Raw genomic sequence first — 19,317 nt, forward strand, 5'->3', positions numbered from 1 at the left:
ACTTTTCCTTTTCCAATGTAAATGTGTCAGTTGTGTCGTTGATTTTTCCGAAATAATGTTTTTTAGTACTTTCTATCTTTGAAATTATTTTGCCAAATCATCAAAGCATGTGAATGGATGAAAATTTTTCATGTAAATTGATTTGTTGTGTTGAATATAGTATATGGCTCGATCTTGTAATTGAATGCATTTTGATTCTCAACTCCAAGTGACTTGTTCCTTGAACCACATAAAAATGAAGATTGTCTATGCTTATAATCAACTTCCCATCTCCTAAAATTTCTCCATTTTCTTGTTGAGTTATGAGTTTTCTTACCTTTTCAAGAACTCATGTTTTAGCATCTGAAGAATTATTATTGGTGATGCTGACAGTATGATGAGTCATTTCATGAGTTTAGTTCTTTTGAATTGGATAGACATGCACGTCATGTAGGTACAAGAGCATAAGTGCAAAAACATTAGGCTAATCAACTCATGAGATCTGGTCGCTCAAGAGCATAAGTGCAAAAACATTAGGCTATTCAACTCATGAGTTCTGGTCCAGGAACCAGTTCCCTCTTTCCAGTTTGGTTGCATTGCAACGTTGCAACCTGCAACGTTGAACTTCATGTCCGATTGCATGTCCATAACGGTCTTTCTCGCAGGCCCAGCTCAACTCATTGAACCTTGAACTTCAAAAGTTATAACACTTGCTTTGTTAAAATATTATCACTGTACTTTCAATTGTTATGAGCCTTGTAACAAGAGGACAATCTTCTTATATTCATTGTTTGTGACATGTACTATGAGTTAATGTGAGGAGAACTTTACTTTAATGTTACTATATGTCATTGTCAGATGTCAGAATTACTCAAATAGGTAATTCTAAACTATGTAATAGACTACGTCAAATACTTTATCTTACATCACACCCACAGGCTTCCTCATTATATAAGTTAGTCCTACGTGGAATAATGTCATAAAACTGGGTTCTTTCTCAATCTAAATAAATTATCTAACAAATTGTTTTTAATTGTTTATCATGCCCATCAGACTAAGTTTAAATAATAAAATTTTACCCAAATGACAAATTTTGCGAAGCATTTTGGTCGACAACTTCTTACATTTCAATTCGCAACAGATCAATTATGAAATTTTCACATTTTTCGGGGGACTCTTTAAGTTTTGAGATGGAGTTATGACTCATATAATCATAGATATTATATATGATACAATAAATAATGAATATTATATATGATACAAATAATATCTCAATTACATTCCTTTTTTCAGTTTTAATTACCGATATTTCATATATTGGATTAATGACTACAATGAACTCATAATTATCGATTGATCAAAAATTCTTCACAACTTACAATATATTTGATTATGTTCAAGATACTTTGAATATATTGTCATAATAATCCCAGTCTAATCAAGACATCCCATGAATCCTTTTATGTTATCAAAATTAGCTATGAAGCTATGAGAACGACATAACATTACTATTACCAGAAAAATGTTGTGTTTGGTATCACGACGCACGACAGCTGCTAGTAGCAGAAGGAATCTGAATAAAGGAATGAGAAAAGAGAGGGGAAAGAAAGAATTGCAAAGAGAAAACCTCTCGAGTTACGGCTCGTCGTATCACGGTGCTGAAAAGATTGATGGTTTCAAAAGTGAAATCAACAACTCTGGCTCTCTACTGTTCATGAATCGTTCCAGATTCATTATTTCCATGCTACTGCTTCGCAATTCAGCTCATAAATAGCGAAAAACGTCAGTGATATAAGGAGTACTTCAGGAAAACTTGAACGGAAAACTAGTATAGTAAATGCAGTAGACTAATTAAAATACTTCTCTCTGTATTGATAATGATACATGCAAGAAAATCATTTGGTGTTACTCATTTGCATATATACAAATAATCAAGAGAGTAGTTAACTAATGGAAATATTTCTTTCTAGTTCTACTTTTATTTATAAATAGAATACAACTTTTATTTTTATACATACTTGATACTTTTTATCAGGATCTTGATTTATATTGATCTGGACCGAGATTTCATTTTTGCCGGTGGGAAAACTAAAGCTGAGATGATGGATGGCGTCTCAAGGGATGCAAGAGATAGGCTATATTTCATGATGTGAGAAATTGAAGGGCGGAGGCAAGGGATCGAGATGGTTGGAAAGGCAGGATTGAGGAAGTCAGTGCTCGATTTGGGCTGTAAGGCCTTAGAAGAAGAAGAATGATTTTAATTTGAATCTCCCACTCCCACGCTTATTTAGGTAATTTCATTTCCAATTGCAATTTTAATTCAAGTGGTATTTAAGCGGAATATGGGTAGAGTAAGCGAGAATTTAGGCGAAATATGAAGGGTCTCTGTTAAGCTCTAATTTATAGCAAAAATGCAACAACGATCAACAATCATTTTTATACGTGTAGGGTCACAAAGCATTTCATTTTTTTTAAGTTGAAAAATCATTTTAAAACGACAATAACCTGAAATCTTACCTGCATCAGAGAAAGTTTTGACACGTTGCCGTCGGAAGACATTATTTTGGGGCTTGGGTTTGTAGGATAACGTTGAACCACCGCCATTGGACTCGTGCGATCTGCAATCAAATTCAATTATGTTAAAACTTATTTTTTTCATCCCTTATCGTCTAATACCATCTCTCTTTAAACTTTTTTGTTGTATCACAAATTCTCTATCACGATCTGTAATAATTCATAGTAGCCTAGATTCTAAAAATCACGTAGTGAGGTCCACGTTATAATGGCAGTGAAGAAAGATAGGAGGAAAACGTTGCCGTTTCTCTGTCTTGTCAATGCCTTCTATAGACGGTAGCTGATACCGGTTTTTTTATGTAATATTAACTGTTCATTCTCGTTTAAAATGATCAATTATATTTTATTAAGCAAGAAATTATATATTTCTCAATAATTTCATAATGAATTTTCATTATTACGATGAAATATTTTGTTAATCATTAATTCTACATTGTTAAAAGACGATCTGGCAACAGAGCAAAGCGAGAAAGAGATAGCGCTATCAGCTTTGTTTAATGATAGACAAGGATAGCAATACCATTGCTAATCATACACTGCCATTATAACGTGGACCTCACTATAGTGTCTTGGCAATGCATTTCTCCCAAGTTGAAGAGGATCTTCATCATAGTCTCTCGACAAAATAATTCTACGTTTTCTGTATAGAGTCAGATCTTTTTAGAGAAATTGTGTAAAATTTTGGTCATCTCTGAATTTTTATATTTAGTGAAGACTTTCGCAACATTTTGGGAAAGTCAGCTCTTCTCGTCAAAAGTTCAAATCCGGGGAAATAATGAACTGGTTGACAGGAAGTATTGTATTATTGTCTTTCGATGGGAAGGGAATCTGTGAAAGCTCAGAGCTCAGAGCTGAGAGATCTCGGTTGAGTCAGTTGATGCGCTCCACTAGTCATTGAAACAATCGGGTGTAACTGTCCGAATTTGTCACCTGTATTGTCCATAGAAACGACAAACTGTCTATTGTTACATTATTGCTACTGCGTCACTCTACGTACTCTGGCTGAAAAACAATGGGACTCCATTGAGAGTGATTTACATTCTCTGCATTCAAATGACCAAAATATACATATCGAGATACGATTTGAGATTGATCATTTTTATCCAAATAGATTCCATTATCAAACTGCGATTAATTGAAATTTTCTACTAGGATTATGTCTTTGAATTGTGTACATGTGATGATTTCCCAATCGGATATATTCATAGATAATGGTGAGAGATGAATATACCTACAATCTTAGGAGGGTTCCGCAACTTCTGTAAGTCAATTTGAGCATATTTTGAATGTCGAGTTACGTTTTTAAAAAATTATTTTTTCACTGAAACTACATATTTAACGGATAGGTAATTTAATGGAAGAGATTCGGAATATCGAGTAAATTGGAAAAATCGATTTGACCGTCAACTTGAATAAATGGTAATAAAAATTAACAAAACCTGATAGTTGTAGTCTATACACGGATATTTACCATTGTTGATTATTGTTATCCACCTATTTTATTCTCTCCAGTATGAAGAATTCAGAATTTATTTCCTTCACTATATGATTATTTGTTACAATTAAGTGATTCGATCATTACAATCCGGCCGCAGAATATTATATTCATTGGAAAAAAACTACAATGAAATTACTCTAGGCACAAATACTTCTTGGTAGTTACCTCAGTGCTATTGGAGGAACAAAAGAGTATTCCGTATGTACTGGAATACTCTGTGAAGTATAAAAACGGATTTTTGCAAAAAAATAAATCAAATACGCATGCATCATCCCCATGTATAGTTAACAAGTAAAAGCATTACTCTTGACTGTGAAAGTTTGACTATAGCTTTTTCATGTGAGCACTTCTTCGCAGTTCCTGTGAAAGTCATTCAAGTCGCTTCTAAATTGAAGATTTCACATTTGGAATTGCAATATTGAGAAAAACGAACTGTTGTGGAGAGCTGATCGAAAATACTCCAAATTTGGTAGGATCTTAAATCAACTGGTTGACCAAATTGATTCCGGTCCCGTCGCTGTTTCCAATCAGAGAATGCTGGAAAAGGAAGCAATGATATGCAAGTTTCAATGTTCCGACTTTAAACTTGACTATTGACTCTTTCGATGCTGATATTGTATAGCCAGTTGGTTAGTGCAGAGCAGACAGCCTGCTCGAATTGCCTACCAGTAGGCCTAGGCCTTCTCTTGGAAAGGCAAGTGACTCAACCTTAGCCTTACCTTACCATCAGCGGAAGCTGTACTGTGGCAATAACCTTCTACGGTCTTTATCTCCTATTTTTTGCGCTCTCTGTCACCTGTAATGCTGAAGGTAATCAGTCATATATCTGAAGATGTTCTTCAAACTTCCATTGTAATTCCTCGGTTAACAAGTTTCCTCACATTCTTTTCAATTAAAAATGTTTGTAGAAAATTGAACTTTTATTTTATTTAACTTCAATATTATGAAGTTGTGTTTAATTTTGTAAATATTGAGAAATGAAGGGAAATTTGTATCTCATATTTTAATTGAAAACGTTGAATTGAATTGAAATCATTCAATTATGTGAACTAACTGTGACTCTAGGATAGTTACTGACTATTAACAAGCGATAAACTGAAAAAAACAAAAAGCTACTGATGTGATGTGGACTCTCATGCTGTTGTAAAAGATTTAGCTTCGCGGACTTTAGATTATATTGAGTATATTTTCAGTCTTGAGAACGTCACTTTTAAAACTCTCAACTAGTTAAGATCAGAATTCACTTAATTTTAAAAGATAGGCTTATATCAATTTTTTTAATACTTTTAATGTAGATGAAGAGTTTTGTGTAATTAATAGTTTTTCAAAAATTCGACTGAGTCACTGACGATGTTGTAGAACCGTTCCATGATGAAATAAAATTCAGTCAGCTTGAAAATTTGTCCTGTGTGGTCACGAAACCATATTCCTGTACCAAATAAAACTGTAGAATTTGACAATATATGTGTTTTTTATTTCAATATAGTTTTCCATAATTTGCCCACATATTATTCATAATATAACCGTATTTAATGTAATAAAATTGTAACATCATTACAATGATATTACAATATCATGTTGAATTATCATGCATATGGTTATGGGTATTTCATTGGTAAATCATCCAATAGTATCATACTCCTGTTACCTTCAATAGCTAGACCGCCTTCTTCGAGATCTGTCATTCCAAACCGGAGCATATTACAATTTACGAATCAAGTAATCACAAAAGCTAATCACTTTCACAAACTTATTAACAATCAAGTCGCATCCATATACGACTAGAAGTACAAACCACACAAAGCCTCATAAACTAAAAGGGAAGAAGTATTTAATGATCAGCTCCACTTGTAAGAAGACACAAATATTGACTGAATATTGAACGAGTCCCATAAGTTCACATTGACATGAGTTCGACATGACGTAATCCCTATCCGTAATGCATGAGCAGTCTGACTCATTGCAGGTGATTCACTCTTAACTGGTTGGTCTTTGAAGAAACTTTAGAGATTCTTCCATCTTCATATTTCTCGAAAACACTTGATTATTCTAATGCAAATTTTAATATCTTCACGTGAAAGCTTGAATAAAAGAACGACCGTTTAGTGCTTAGCTTGATGAAGTGCGTCGTTCAACTGAAGATCTATTCAGCTTCTCATTCAGTAGCTTGAATGTAGTTTGCTAAATGTTCGCCTAATATGGAAACTGAAAGGACAAACACAGTCAAACATTTTTATTGATATCGTATCTATAAATACCTCAGACAACGTTCGGAGCTAAACTCAAAAGGATTAGAATGCGATAAAGAGTGAAGGAAAGAATAGAGATAATAAGGTGATGTGGTGGTGAGTGGAGAGTGGATGATGCGGAAGAAATAAAGGAAATTGAAAGGAGAGAGAGAAGCTATTCTGATTGCGATAATCAGACTCTTCTCTCGGAAAGATTTGCAGGCTTCACTGACCGTTCTATGCTTGAATATGACTTTTATCGCTACCTAGCAGCAGAGAAATTTTATACAGATTGTTTATTCTATACTAGCAGTGTGCAGCCCACCTAAACTACATTGATACATATTATTGTATTACTGTATTAATTTCTCATTATCCTTTTCTATCACTCTCGCAAAAGCCTACCTACAAACTACCATTCTAAGCAATGCAATTATATAGGCATCATCCTCAGAATACTGTATTGAAATTTTTAAATCTTTCATGACGATATTACATGAAATATATTATGAAATCGCCAATTAAAGTTGCATTGTGAGAAATAAACTCAAAATGTAAAATCAACATTGTTAATAATATCGAGTGACCTGGCTTGCTCAGGTGTCAGAGTTGAAAAAGGTCGCAACTGTATTCTATTACATGGGGAGTTCGGAAGTTTCGTCACCACAAAATTTCTGTTACTTTCCTGAATTGAAATACTATTGTGTTGTAGTAATAATCATTATTATGGATCAAGACTAATTTCCATATGATAAATACTCATAATATTATTGTAGATATTATTGAGAGCTGTTCGATCACGGTTGATAGTTTATGGCTGTTAATGACACTTCATTTAAAAATATATTTTGAATTGAAATAATTGAAATACTATTGTGTTGTAGTAATAATCATTATTATGGATCAAGACTAATTTCCATATGATAAATACTCATAATATTATTGTAGATATTATTGAGAGCTGTTCGATCACGGTTGATAGTTTATGGCTGTTAATGACACTTCATATAAAAATATATTTTTTCATATGATATATTCATCTACATATTCTTTATTGATTGATACAATAAGTACATCATCAAAATGATAGGGAGAGAAAAAATAAGGGTACCTTGTGCTATTCCTCTCCCAAATTTAGATAAGGTTACACAGTGTAACCTTACACATATTCCGAAATAGGATAAGTCTTGTAGTTGTTATATTATATTTTCATAATATCAACTTATATTTATTTGAATTATAGTATATATTTCATATCTATCTATAAAAATTGTTATATTTTGGAATCTCTCTCAAATATAATTTTTCCAGCACTGAACCAAAATTAACTCTACCCTCAGCGTTATTCTTCGAGTGAAAGTTTCTCACTGCTATAGTGTCTGATCCAATGATAAAAGGGGCAACAAAAGTAATAATAATTATAGTCTTGAACGTATGTGATGAGTTGACTGACAGCTTGCATGTGTCTTGCCAAATAGCCTACTCACCAGAGTGTAGAGGTAAAGGTAATAGGTATAACTATAGCGTATAGGTAATAGGTAGGCTCTATTGGTAGGAATTGAGTGTGAAGGTGAGTATCCCTCCCATCCAGTCTAGAGCAGTGAGTATAGAATGCAATTCTATAGTTACATTCTATACTCACTGGTCTAGAGCCATACAATATGGTTGGTTATACGGTACCAAAGTATAGATAAACATGAACTAAAAGTCCTAACTCCGCCTAATAAAGAATTTTTTCATTTCATTTTCATTTCATTTCATTTCATTTCATTTCATTTCATTTCAACTATGAATATAAGGACTATACACATTCACGGTTTATCTCTATCATACATGACGGACTTGTGAGTTGGCCGGAAGAAATCTCACTTTTATTAACGTTGCACTCGTGCCAGGCCCACTATCTAGAGCTCGTTACCTGCCAATCAAATGGCAAACCTCTCATTAAACTGCTGTACTATAACATGTACTCCCACTCACAATTTACAACGCTTCTTGATTACGGTATATAGATCAAGGTGGGCAAATTTATAAAAAGTACAGTATCTTTCATAACTTCTCTATTTTTTTTATTTCATAGGATACTAGCCGGCAGGCTCGCTTCGCTTTCCTTATCCGTCTAGTTAGGATATCGATTCATTCAAAACATTCATGTCTTACCTTTTCAAGTCCTCAATTTTTGAAAAAATATTTAAACACAGAACAAACAAAACTAAATAAAAACACAAATATATTGTCAAATTCTAGAATTTGTCAACATATTTGTGTTTTTATTTCGTTTTGGACCGGTTCTAGATCATTGACAGTGACTCAGTCGAATTTTTACAGAACAAACAATTGAAACGTTTCTATCGGTGTATCCGGCATAATTTGGTGATATCTCTTAAACCCTCCAACTTTAAACCAACCAATAATACTAGTGGAATAAGAAGCACTGATTTTATTTAGTATAGTGACAGTATAAAGTTAATATCATTAGGGTTCAGTCATTCTTAAAAACATATTTAATTTAAATACAAATGGGAAACTGTAAAAATAACTTAACTATTAACTTAAATTAACTTAATTAAATTAAATTAACTTAATTATTAACTTAATGTATAAATTTAAGGTCATCTTAGCACACCATTTTTAGACTTTAGTTAGGATTGAGCGCCAAATTGAAAACAAAATTTATTGGTTCTAGGAAAAGCTTAGGAAACGCCGAGAAAACTCTTGGAAACGGCAATTTTAAGCGAATCTTCCAATGGTCACACCATTTATCAACTAACTTTTGCTAAACCTAAATATGGACCTTGAACAATTCCGTGACAATTAGTTCTTGAATAAAACCAGAGATAAAATATATTAACCAGAGATGAATATATTCTTCTGTCTGATGAAACTGAGAAAACGCAAAAAAAAAACGTTTGAAAAATGTCTATTTGTATATTTGTTTTTCGTCCTACAGACCTAATTCTCTCACAAACTGTATTTCCCCAACAAAGAAACAGTCATGATAATATGTTTCTGTGATAAGGATAGAAACAAAAATTATTTTTTTCTTCCTAATGAGAGTATCTTTGAAATGAAGCTGAAGATTTCCATATCACGTACTGTATCAAAACTGTAAATTGTTGACAAAGAAGTTTAGAATAGTTGAAAATGGAATGGAACTGAGTAGGCCTACCGTGCGACAAAAAGCTAGCAAAATATATAATTAATATATACAATTTCATAAGATTCCTTTTTACTATTACAACTAGATGAATGGGAGCTTTTAGAAGAGATAAAAGTTTGTTTAAAATACGTAAAAATCCCAGTACCGGTAAGTTAAATTACGCGTAGTTAAATTTTTATTTGTTAAACCTGTATTTATGAATAGAAAAATGTATCTGCCTTGTGTTTACAATACTACTGATCGGCTATCGGTGATTGACCGATCGAATCGGGAAGCAGTCACTTGTAAAGAAAATGGATTTCAGTACTTGAAGGAGTTATTAGTCACACTAGCACAAATAATTCTTCTCAAGAAGGTCTACTGTTGCAGCCAGCTATTCCTAGAATAGCTTGCAGCTCCTAAATATAGTGAGATTCACTATTCTGTCAGTCAGAATTGGTTGAATGAGAAACATTGATGGAATTTATGGAGAATTCTGACAGTTTGAATACATTAACAGCATAATGATCCATCTATCGGAATGACTATTCTCCCAACAGTTTTCTCAAGCATTGAACTCGGGTGAACCCTCATGAGTGGTTATCCACTCTAGAAGCTGATGTTATTCTATTATTGATACCAGGACTAGGATATGGCTGAAACTGTTTCATTTAAGTTCGGTACTTGAATATTGAAAGAATGTTTCTGAGGGCCTTTTTTCAAGATAAGTCTATTCAGTTTATATTCATCGATCAATAACTCGAGAGGAAAACATTATTGTACTCATATTTTGGCAACAACTAGTTGAATATTAAAACGCGATTTAAGGTTGACTATTCTTCTATTTTTAAATGAAGAGAAACTTAGTAACTAGCAAAATCAAAAGGATAATATGAGAAAGAATGGGAGCATATGGAATTTGAAGAATAAACCATGTACCTATTTTCTTCGTTTCGTACCTAGTAAAACCAAATGATATTATGGAATGAGTAAAGAGGAAAAATGTATCATTTGAAAAATATACCATATGTATGGTACATTCTTCCATTTGATTTTGTTACTGAATTTCTCTCCATTTGTTGTTGTACAGCGGTTCTCATGACCATATTTATTTTGGAATACTTGGGCGTGTCTTCTCTCGGCCAATACAGTGGAGCTCAACCTTCATTGGTCAACCACTAATGGCCAACCGCAGAGCTTCACGCTCCACCCATTCTATATATTCTAGTGCTCAATGTTTGAGCTTTTAGTTTACTAGAGATCAAATTGTTTTAAGAAATAGTGTTTTTGACGTAAAGTGTTTTAAGGTAAAGTTTCATCTAATATATATCTACCAAAACATCACCTTCACAACAACACAGAAAGCATGTACAATTGGTAGCATACAATGTTCAAGTACAATTACATTATTCCCCCTTTATATCAACTAGTAGTTCTGTGAACAGTAGACCTCGCGCAGTTATAACGACGTCCCAAACCATAAGCACATTCACACTGATACACTAACTATTTATTTGATCAGATCATGCTTACACAAGATTTAATTATCATATAACGCTTTCCGGAATTTAGCGCGAGAAAACCAGAAGACATCTAGTCGCCCAGATGAGCTGTTATAAGTTCTTTGCATCCTATTTAATAGTGCATAAAAATAGCATTCAATGAGGCATGCAATGAGGCATGCAATTTATAGTCTACACAGCTGCTAATTTTTTACCAAGTTACATTGAGATATTGAATTGCATGCGTCATGGCATGCAATTTATAGTCAACTCGACAGCTGATTTATGATGAATAATTCTATAGTCTAATTTTCACTCTAATATTGACGTATGAAGGAGGCTCCTTTTTCCTTTTATATTATCCCTTGAAATGCAAAATTTCCAAAAACCTTGTATATACGTCGACGCGCAATTTAAAAAGGAACAAACCTGTCAAATTTCATGAAAATCTATTACCGCGTTTCGCCGTAAATGCGCAACATATAAATATATAACATTTAAACATTAAGAGAAATGCCAAACCGTCGACTTGAATCTTATACCTCACTTCGCTCGGTCAATTAAATACGTTTCTCATAGAATATATTCATGTGGGTTAAGTGGAAGAGGGGGCTCTTATTGCCTCAATTTCGCCCACATCACTTTTAAAATTGTAAAGTGTAAATAAAAGGCATTAGGGTATCTATCTATCTATGTATAGTTCCTAATAGAGAAAATGAAAAGGTCCCTTCAATTCCTCCAGGTTCATGAGTAAATTCATCATTTGAATTCAATCAAACTTGGAATTTGAAATTCTGTGTGAAACTTCGCCTCGGCTCTATAACCTTGACTCTGAAAGCTATTCTTCTTTGGTGGAAGAAAAGAAATAATGATGACTGATCAAGATTTTATCGATTTTCTTTCCCATTGATACTGTTTTGTTAGGACTGCTTTTTTAGCCAATTCTAATTCAGTATTGATTCATTCTGAAAGCATAGACTAGCCATCAGAATGTTGTAGCCTATTTGAATAATACAGTTAAGATATTGTAAATTGTAATAGAATAAAATGTATTTAATAGTGTATGAAATAAAATAAAAATCACCCAGTATCCTTTCTTAGTAGTAGTCCTATAATAGTTCCATAATGAAAGTGTGAGTGTATCTGTATGAAACCAAAGGAATTCGAAATAAATTTAGAATAAAGACCTTTGAATAAATACTACACCCATTTTTGAAAATACCTGCTTTAAACTTATTCCTAATTTTGAAATTCCGTGAATGGTATACTCCTGAACGCTTCTCTATGGATCGTATTGGAAAGAACTCTCCACTTTTCATATCCTATCCAGAAAAAGCTTGTTCTTCGATGAAAAAAAAAACTCTGGATAAGGCATTTCAAAAACGTAAATGAACTTTTTCAATTCACTGATCAGTAAAACAATATTAGCTTCTTTATACTTATGTAAGGGGCGTGGTCCAGGTGCATCAACTAGCCGGAACCGTTGATTTACTAGGCTGAATCACAGTTTTATTACATTATAAAATCCATTAGATATGACCTTCGTTTTCTTGGCCACTTTTCATCTGCTTTGTGTCTGAGTCATCAGCGTCTGCATGCAACAATGAGCACTGAGCAGCATGATTCTTGTCGGGGAGAAGCTTCAAAATGCTTCTGTCCATCACCATTATATTCCATTACAGGGGTGTGTCCAGGAAATACATTTGTGATGTTACAGATTTAATATGTGATATTATTGAATATGTCTGACGGGATGCATACATCTATGTAAAAGTTTAATTCGATTGTTGAAATTACCTGAGCTACCATGGAAAGATGACGCTGGAAATTTAATTTTTAATTTATGAATAAAGAGGATTCCAATAGAATTGATCAAAATAATTAATTGGGGTGGAATTTCAAAAATATCTAGTTAAGTGTCTTCTAACAATTATTAATGACAATAATATTGAAATCATAGTCACAAATTCTTCATTCCGTTTATTTGAGTAGTATGGTTACACTGCCTCGCATAGTCGAGAATATAATATTATAATTGAGTGGTGTCTTCTAACAATTTTTGAAATCATAGTCACTAACTCTTTATTCCGTTCATTTGACACTGCCTCGCATACTGTCTCTCCAAGTATATGGAAGCTTATGCCATGATAACATACTACGGTACTTCTTTGATCAATAGATAGATCATAGATGAATAGATTGGTAAAATAAAATTGGTTTTACACTACTTAACAAGAGTAAGGATTTTAATGCTGATACCAAATTAACAGAGGTAAAATAGAATAAAATTATTATAATATTGCACAACTGTTTTACTTTTAAACGTGAAAACTCTTTATTCTCCAAACAAAACAACCAGGAATATGAAAATGATAACATTTCAAATAGATAAATTGGAGGCTTCTCTTAAGAACTCATGCCTGATAAAATTCAATTCTAGCTAATCTATATCACCGGAGAAATTGGATATCTCACCAAATATCCAGAAGTATTAGAAGTCTTGAATATTACTCATCTACAGAATTCTTGGAATAAACGCAAGGAGTAACGAGCCTTGAAGTAGTGAGACGAGTCAACAGAGAATAACAATTGTTCGACACAACCAAACACCGTGAATATTGTCTTACTTGGGCTTGGGGCATATTATGCAAACAATGGAAGATACACTTTGCTTCTGTTTCTGGGGAAATATTAAGGTCGTGAGAGCAACAGGAAAACAGGAGCATATTATGAGAGAAAATAGATACTATCATTATTGTTTTTGTTACTAAGGTTCTACACTAAAAAACTTGCTTTTGCTACAGAGTATGAATTCTAGATTCTACAATTTTAAGGAATTTAATCGATACTCAGTATTCAATGCTTTTGTAGAAGATGCGTGATTTTGCATCACACATTATTGCGCAACCTCATTCACGGGACGGTCGCAATTTATTTGAAATTTATTGAATAAGGGGTTGGGGTTGGGGCAGTCCAGACCATGCACCCTCGCGCTCATTTAGATTTCGTGCGCTGACCAGTCACGTGACCCAGAATCACAGTGACCGACGGCACCTTATTTGCAAAGCAGGTCGACCAGGCGGTCGATCCGTTTTATCGCCGAAAAGAGTTTGACCCCTCTCCAACAGTGAACTGTAACATATTCTTCAATGAAGGACTTCTGGGCTGCATTTTAGAGAATACTTCGGTACTATTATCATGTGATATTTTCATTTTTCCATCTAATCAAACCAATATTTAACTCAGTTATTTCAATATTACAATGATAAAAAACTCCATTTTTTCTCAAGATCCAACCTACCAAATTTCAGATTGTCATCCTAAAATTGTGGCGTAGAGGCCTAATGACAGGAACAAATGAGAAAAATTGAAAAATGGCAGAAAGCCTGCTAATCAACTATCTCCGTAAACAAAGCCATAGTGCATGACAGGTAGTTGATGGTAACGTCAGCACAGGTAGGGCTCCTACACTAGCTGATATAGATTAGCTGAAATCAACAAATTTTTATTGGTGTAGGAGCCCTACACCAAGTTTAAGGGTGACCACTTTCAGAGCCGAACTCCCCTAAATGCCAATTATGAGTTTAAAAACCGCCACCCGGTGGTTCAGACCCACGTTGGTCCAATCATTATCTTCATCTATCTCTCATTACCTTCGCACAAGCCTAGAACTTCGAAAAAATCCAGCGGCTACTAGAATAATTTTTGTGATTGGTACCGAATCGTTTTGTACCACAGCAAGGTTCGTTATTGAGAATAGTTTACAAACACGGCCATATCATGTATTTTATATCCTTATGGTTCCAAGATATTTTTTCTTTTTAGGTCCACTAATAGCCAAAAACTCCAAAATAATCGCATATTTCACAAATAATTCACCCTTACAATCAATGGTACACCTCTATTTACTGAGGCTTTTGATAATCGAGGATATTATTACGTTGGAATTTTTCTATATTTCTTCTGAGCTATTAAGTATAAACCATAGGATTTGGTCAAGTTTCATAACTTTTTCTATTTCTAACAATAGGATTGCCACTATAACATTCGTCAATATTAATTCTATTATTTTATTATTAATTTGTATGATATTCTACTGTGAAAAATGTAGAAAGTTTCAATCTCGTTGGTCCGATACTCTCCTGTCGCTCAAAAAAAGTTACAAACAAAAAATTTGAGTTTTTTAATCAGTAATTTTACAAACCCTGCAGGGGATAATTCATCGTAGAAACTTCGGATTGAGTTTTCAAGTCTCGTCTATTCATCTTCTTCAATAACTTATCACACAATAAATCTTCCCAAACCATTGAAGATTACTCATAAAACCGGGATACATCACAGCTCTTAAGATTTTTTTGGATGTTTTCTGTAATAATAAAGCTACTTTCGTAACAATGTTGACAGAAAAATTATTAAGCTCTTGGTATAGTCAGAGGTAGTCCAATTATTAAATGACTGGTATGGACTAAAATCTAATTTGAGAACTCAATGAATGATTGACTGATTCTTTCCAGTATGATAGTGGTTCAGATTGGCTTCACCAACTTATATGTTTGTTATAGCTTCTATTGTATCCTATTCATTTTCCACTCAACAATGAGAGACCACAAAATTATCGATTCTTATTTCCTTCTAGACCGCAAATAGAATTGAATTATTGTAGTGAAGCGTTCGATGTTAGAGCTATCTGTAGCTGGAGATCATAGACCTTGTTTGCGTTCTAAGTTCAAACACAGGGGTTGTTATTGATTCTCATATACAGCAGTATTGTTGGTTGCTTCATCTAATTTCAGATAGAAGAATAGGGTTGTAGCTTCACAATGTCATACTATACCGATAGGCTCTACTCCATTTCAAATCATTCTTTCAGTGTCTACTTCCGTCTCAATTTGTAGACTAGTTTTTCATATTTTTTCTTCAAAAACCAGTTTCCATTTGGAAACATCATTGATGTACCTAATAAAGTTTGAAAAAAAGTCGGGTAATAATAAAAATACTTGAGAAAATCAAGTTCACAGTGAATAATTATTAATAATTGATGTATATTGAATTTAAGTCAATGATCTCTGTTTCAGGAAACGAAAAGAGCCTATTTTCAAATGAGAGAAAAATAAATTGAAATAAAAGATTAGGCGCCTGTTTCATTGACCGAGCCACGGTATATAGAAGATATACCGATATAGATATAGCCGATATAGATTTTCATCTAATTACCGTGGACCGAGCGAACCATCGACTAAGATTCAAGTCGATGGTTTAGCATTTTGAATGTTTAAATGTTCATATGTTGCACATTTACGGCGAAACGCGGTAATAGATTTTCATGAAATTTGACAGGTATGTTCCTTTTTTAACTTCGCGTCGACGTTTATACAAGGTTTTTGGAAATTTTGCATTTCAAGGATAATATAAAAGAAAAAAGGAGCCTCCTTCATACGCCAATATTAGAGTAAAAATCAGACTATAGAATTATTCATCATAAATCAGCTGACAAGTGATTACACAGATGTGTGGAGAAGCCAGTCTATTGCTGTATTTCCATAAGGTCTATAGTTTCAATCAGGTACTTGTGGATGAGAATACTGCGTGAGGTCTACTGTTCACAATACTGCGTGAGTTTACATGCTCAATATAGCCGATAAAATCAGCTGTTCCTGTATTACTGCACTTCTAAGTTTTTATGAAACAGGGGCCAGGTGATAGGTGTAAAACTATTTTACCTGCATAAAATTGATCAGTTGCGACCTGAAAACTCTGACACTAGACCTGAGCAGCCAGGTCACTCTTATTATTATTATTATTACCTGCATAAAATTCATGAAAAAATCATTGATTGTCATGTGAAGGTAAGTGCGTAGTGAATATTTATTATTTTTCAGTGATATTTTATAGGCTTTTCATCAACTTCTTGAATTCATAGCCCAATTGATAAAATTTAATTAGGTTTCAAATATTGGAGTAGAGTGAAATGCTTCGCGGCAAAAATTAATACTAAAAATAATAAAACATTTGATGGTAAACCTATTATAATTTGGTTATTTATTATTGATTTTCTGTTGAACAACAGCCTGGGATGTTAATGTATTGATTGGCGAAAATTATCAATTGTTCAATCGCTAGAGAAGAATAGGCCAACACCAGTATGTCTCAAAACAATACAATGGATACAATACTCTCATTCATACCAAGCAAACATCAATACAAGAATCATCATCATTTCTCGTTTCAGTATGTGTTCAAACTTTAATCTTTGTCAAAACTCATCGGTTTGAAAACTTGGAATTTTCATCAAATTAATTTGCGAAACTTTGAATATCTTCAAATCAAATCTATAAATAATTATTCAAAAATTGAAAACAAAAGTAATTCACATAGCTCTATGCACTATCTCCGAAGTTCTATTGAACCTGTCAAAGCAACCAGAAGAAGAATACCATAATTATGTAGAGCATGATATCACCAATATAACACTACATTATCATTAAACATTTTTCAATTGCTGATTCTCTGTTATCAGGTAAAAGCAGGTAACACCGGTCGTCTATGACAGGCTACGACTCTACTGTTGCATAATTATACCGGCAGGTCTGATATCACAATTCAAGAATTCTTATCAAGGATATTGATGGAGATGAGAATTCTTAATGCGGATTCCCAGAGTGAACGTATCCGGTGAAGTGAGAATATAATTCATATGAGTTATAATGGGACTATTCATACTCGTTAGGCCGGATTGATGGAGTAGTACCATTCGAAATAAATTATTTTACTGTATCTATATTTTACTGTAATGGTCACTGTGACGGTCAAAGCCGGTTAAATTTTAATCGTGATTAATTTTACGAGGATCAATCAGAGAAGGCTTTTTCTCTGATTGGTTCTCGTGAAATTAATCACGATTAAAATTTAGCCGCCTTCTCTGATTGGTTCTCATGGAATTAATCACGATTAAAATTTAACCGGCTTTTGTGCAATCGGGACACTGACTTTGATACTGATATGCCTTCATTTTGCATGTACCGGCCGGTCAGAAACCGGTATCATGAGGTATAGTAACTCACCAAAGTAGCGGTCAGACGCAAAGGTGGGGGGTCATGTAGTGTCCTCACGCATGTAAAGATCGTAGCTGCAGTAGGGTCTGCCAATCAACCAGTCCTGGGGACACCGCATCTATTATCACCTGCCGTGATAAAAGATTATCAGCTGCCGTGATATTAAGCGCGGTAGACCGACCGACTTCACAGAAGACACAAGCAACACTGCAAGCTACGCCGTCGGCAGTCGGCACTTGTTATGATGTGCACGTGTCCCCCCTTGACCTCCTCCTCCAACACTCACACCCCCGCCGGTCACGTGATCGACCACCTGCACCCCCCTCCCCACCGCCTGATGTGATGCACCTGTCATGATTCACTTCTGAGGTAGACACCGAAGACCGGAGGCGGAAATTGCAACGCCCGCTATTAGGCGCAGAAAGAAAACGTTGGAATGGCATCTGGAAAGAAGGAAAGACCTTTCAATAGAGAGATAGTGCAACAATGCAGTTTATAATGCTACAAAACTCTTAAACTCAATCGTAAATTTGAAAGTGTGCTATGAGGACCTAAGAAGGATGAATAAATTCGTCTTGGTGTCGTCAAATATATAGGTTTAAAGATTTACACAGTAATGTTGTGGAATTTCTCCATAATAATATAGTGAAACAAATTAGACGTTGTCGGTTCCATATGTTATTTATTTTGATCAAAATAGCTTCGAGATGCTCAGGGCATCCATCATCAGTGAGCGGATTCTCAACACCTCAAAAATTTATTGAAGATAATGATCTGAGCATCAAATCTATTATTTCGATAAAATTAGTTATATTTAGAACTGATAGCATCTTTTCCATTCTTCCCAAATATAATATATTTCTTATTTAGAAGTGAATAAACAGTCAGTGTACTACTGCTCTATAATGCTCACAAATAAATACATTTAGCACTCTTTCAATACTCTTTTAACAGTACCGTATTTGCGATCGTCATCTTGTTCTACTTATGACTAAATCAGAGAATTTTGTATGATCTCTCACTTATTGGAATTTTAATAATGTCAATATAATACCCCACTATAAGAAGTACAGTTTTATAAATCAATCATTGTGGCGCTTCATTTGAAATGCATTCCAATCCTGCAAAGGAACCGAGCACGGTGATTATAATATTTTTTTTCGGGAATGAACTGTATCACAAAAGAAACACCATATTTATTCCAAGGAATTCAAATTTTTAAACCGACACAGAGTGATGGCTACTGAGATGTACAGTCTGATTCTACCCCTGCCTATTGATACCGGTTGGAGAGGTCCATAATTTGAGAACTATTTACGATACAGCGTATTTCGCGTAATGCGTC

General features: G+C 34.0%; 1 protein-coding gene across 2 annotated transcripts; it reads right to left on the reverse strand.

Annotated features, from left to right (window-relative positions):
• Nucleotides 1–2,402: 2,402 nt before the first annotated feature.
• Nucleotides 2,403–18,265, reverse strand: LOC111051283. Of its 2 annotated transcripts, none has more exons than XR_005573671.1 (2): nucleotides 17,982–18,265; nucleotides 2,403–2,597 (listed from the first exon to the last, which is right to left on the reverse strand). XR_005573671.1 is itself a non-coding variant. In XM_039444170.1 (2 exons), the coding sequence occupies exons 1-2, from the start codon at nucleotides 5,749–5,751 to the stop codon at nucleotides 2,464–2,466; spliced, it is 186 nt and encodes a 61-aa protein (XP_039300104.1). In that variant the 5' UTR covers nucleotides 5,752–5,956; the 3' UTR covers nucleotides 2,449–2,463. The 2 variants fall into 2 exon arrangements, 1 of the variants encoding a protein (XP_039300104.1); XM_039444170.1 differs by lacking the exon at nucleotides 17,982–18,265 and adding an exon at nucleotides 5,700–5,956 and having other exon boundaries at nucleotides 2,449–2,597.
• Between the last annotated feature and the right edge of the window lie 1,052 nt (nucleotides 18,266–19,317).

This window comes from Nilaparvata lugens, unplaced genomic scaffold, assembly GCF_014356525.2.
Source record: "Nilaparvata lugens isolate BPH unplaced genomic scaffold, ASM1435652v1 scaffold3270, whole genome shotgun sequence".
Classification (NCBI taxonomy): domain Eukaryota; kingdom Metazoa; phylum Arthropoda; class Insecta; order Hemiptera; family Delphacidae; genus Nilaparvata; species Nilaparvata lugens.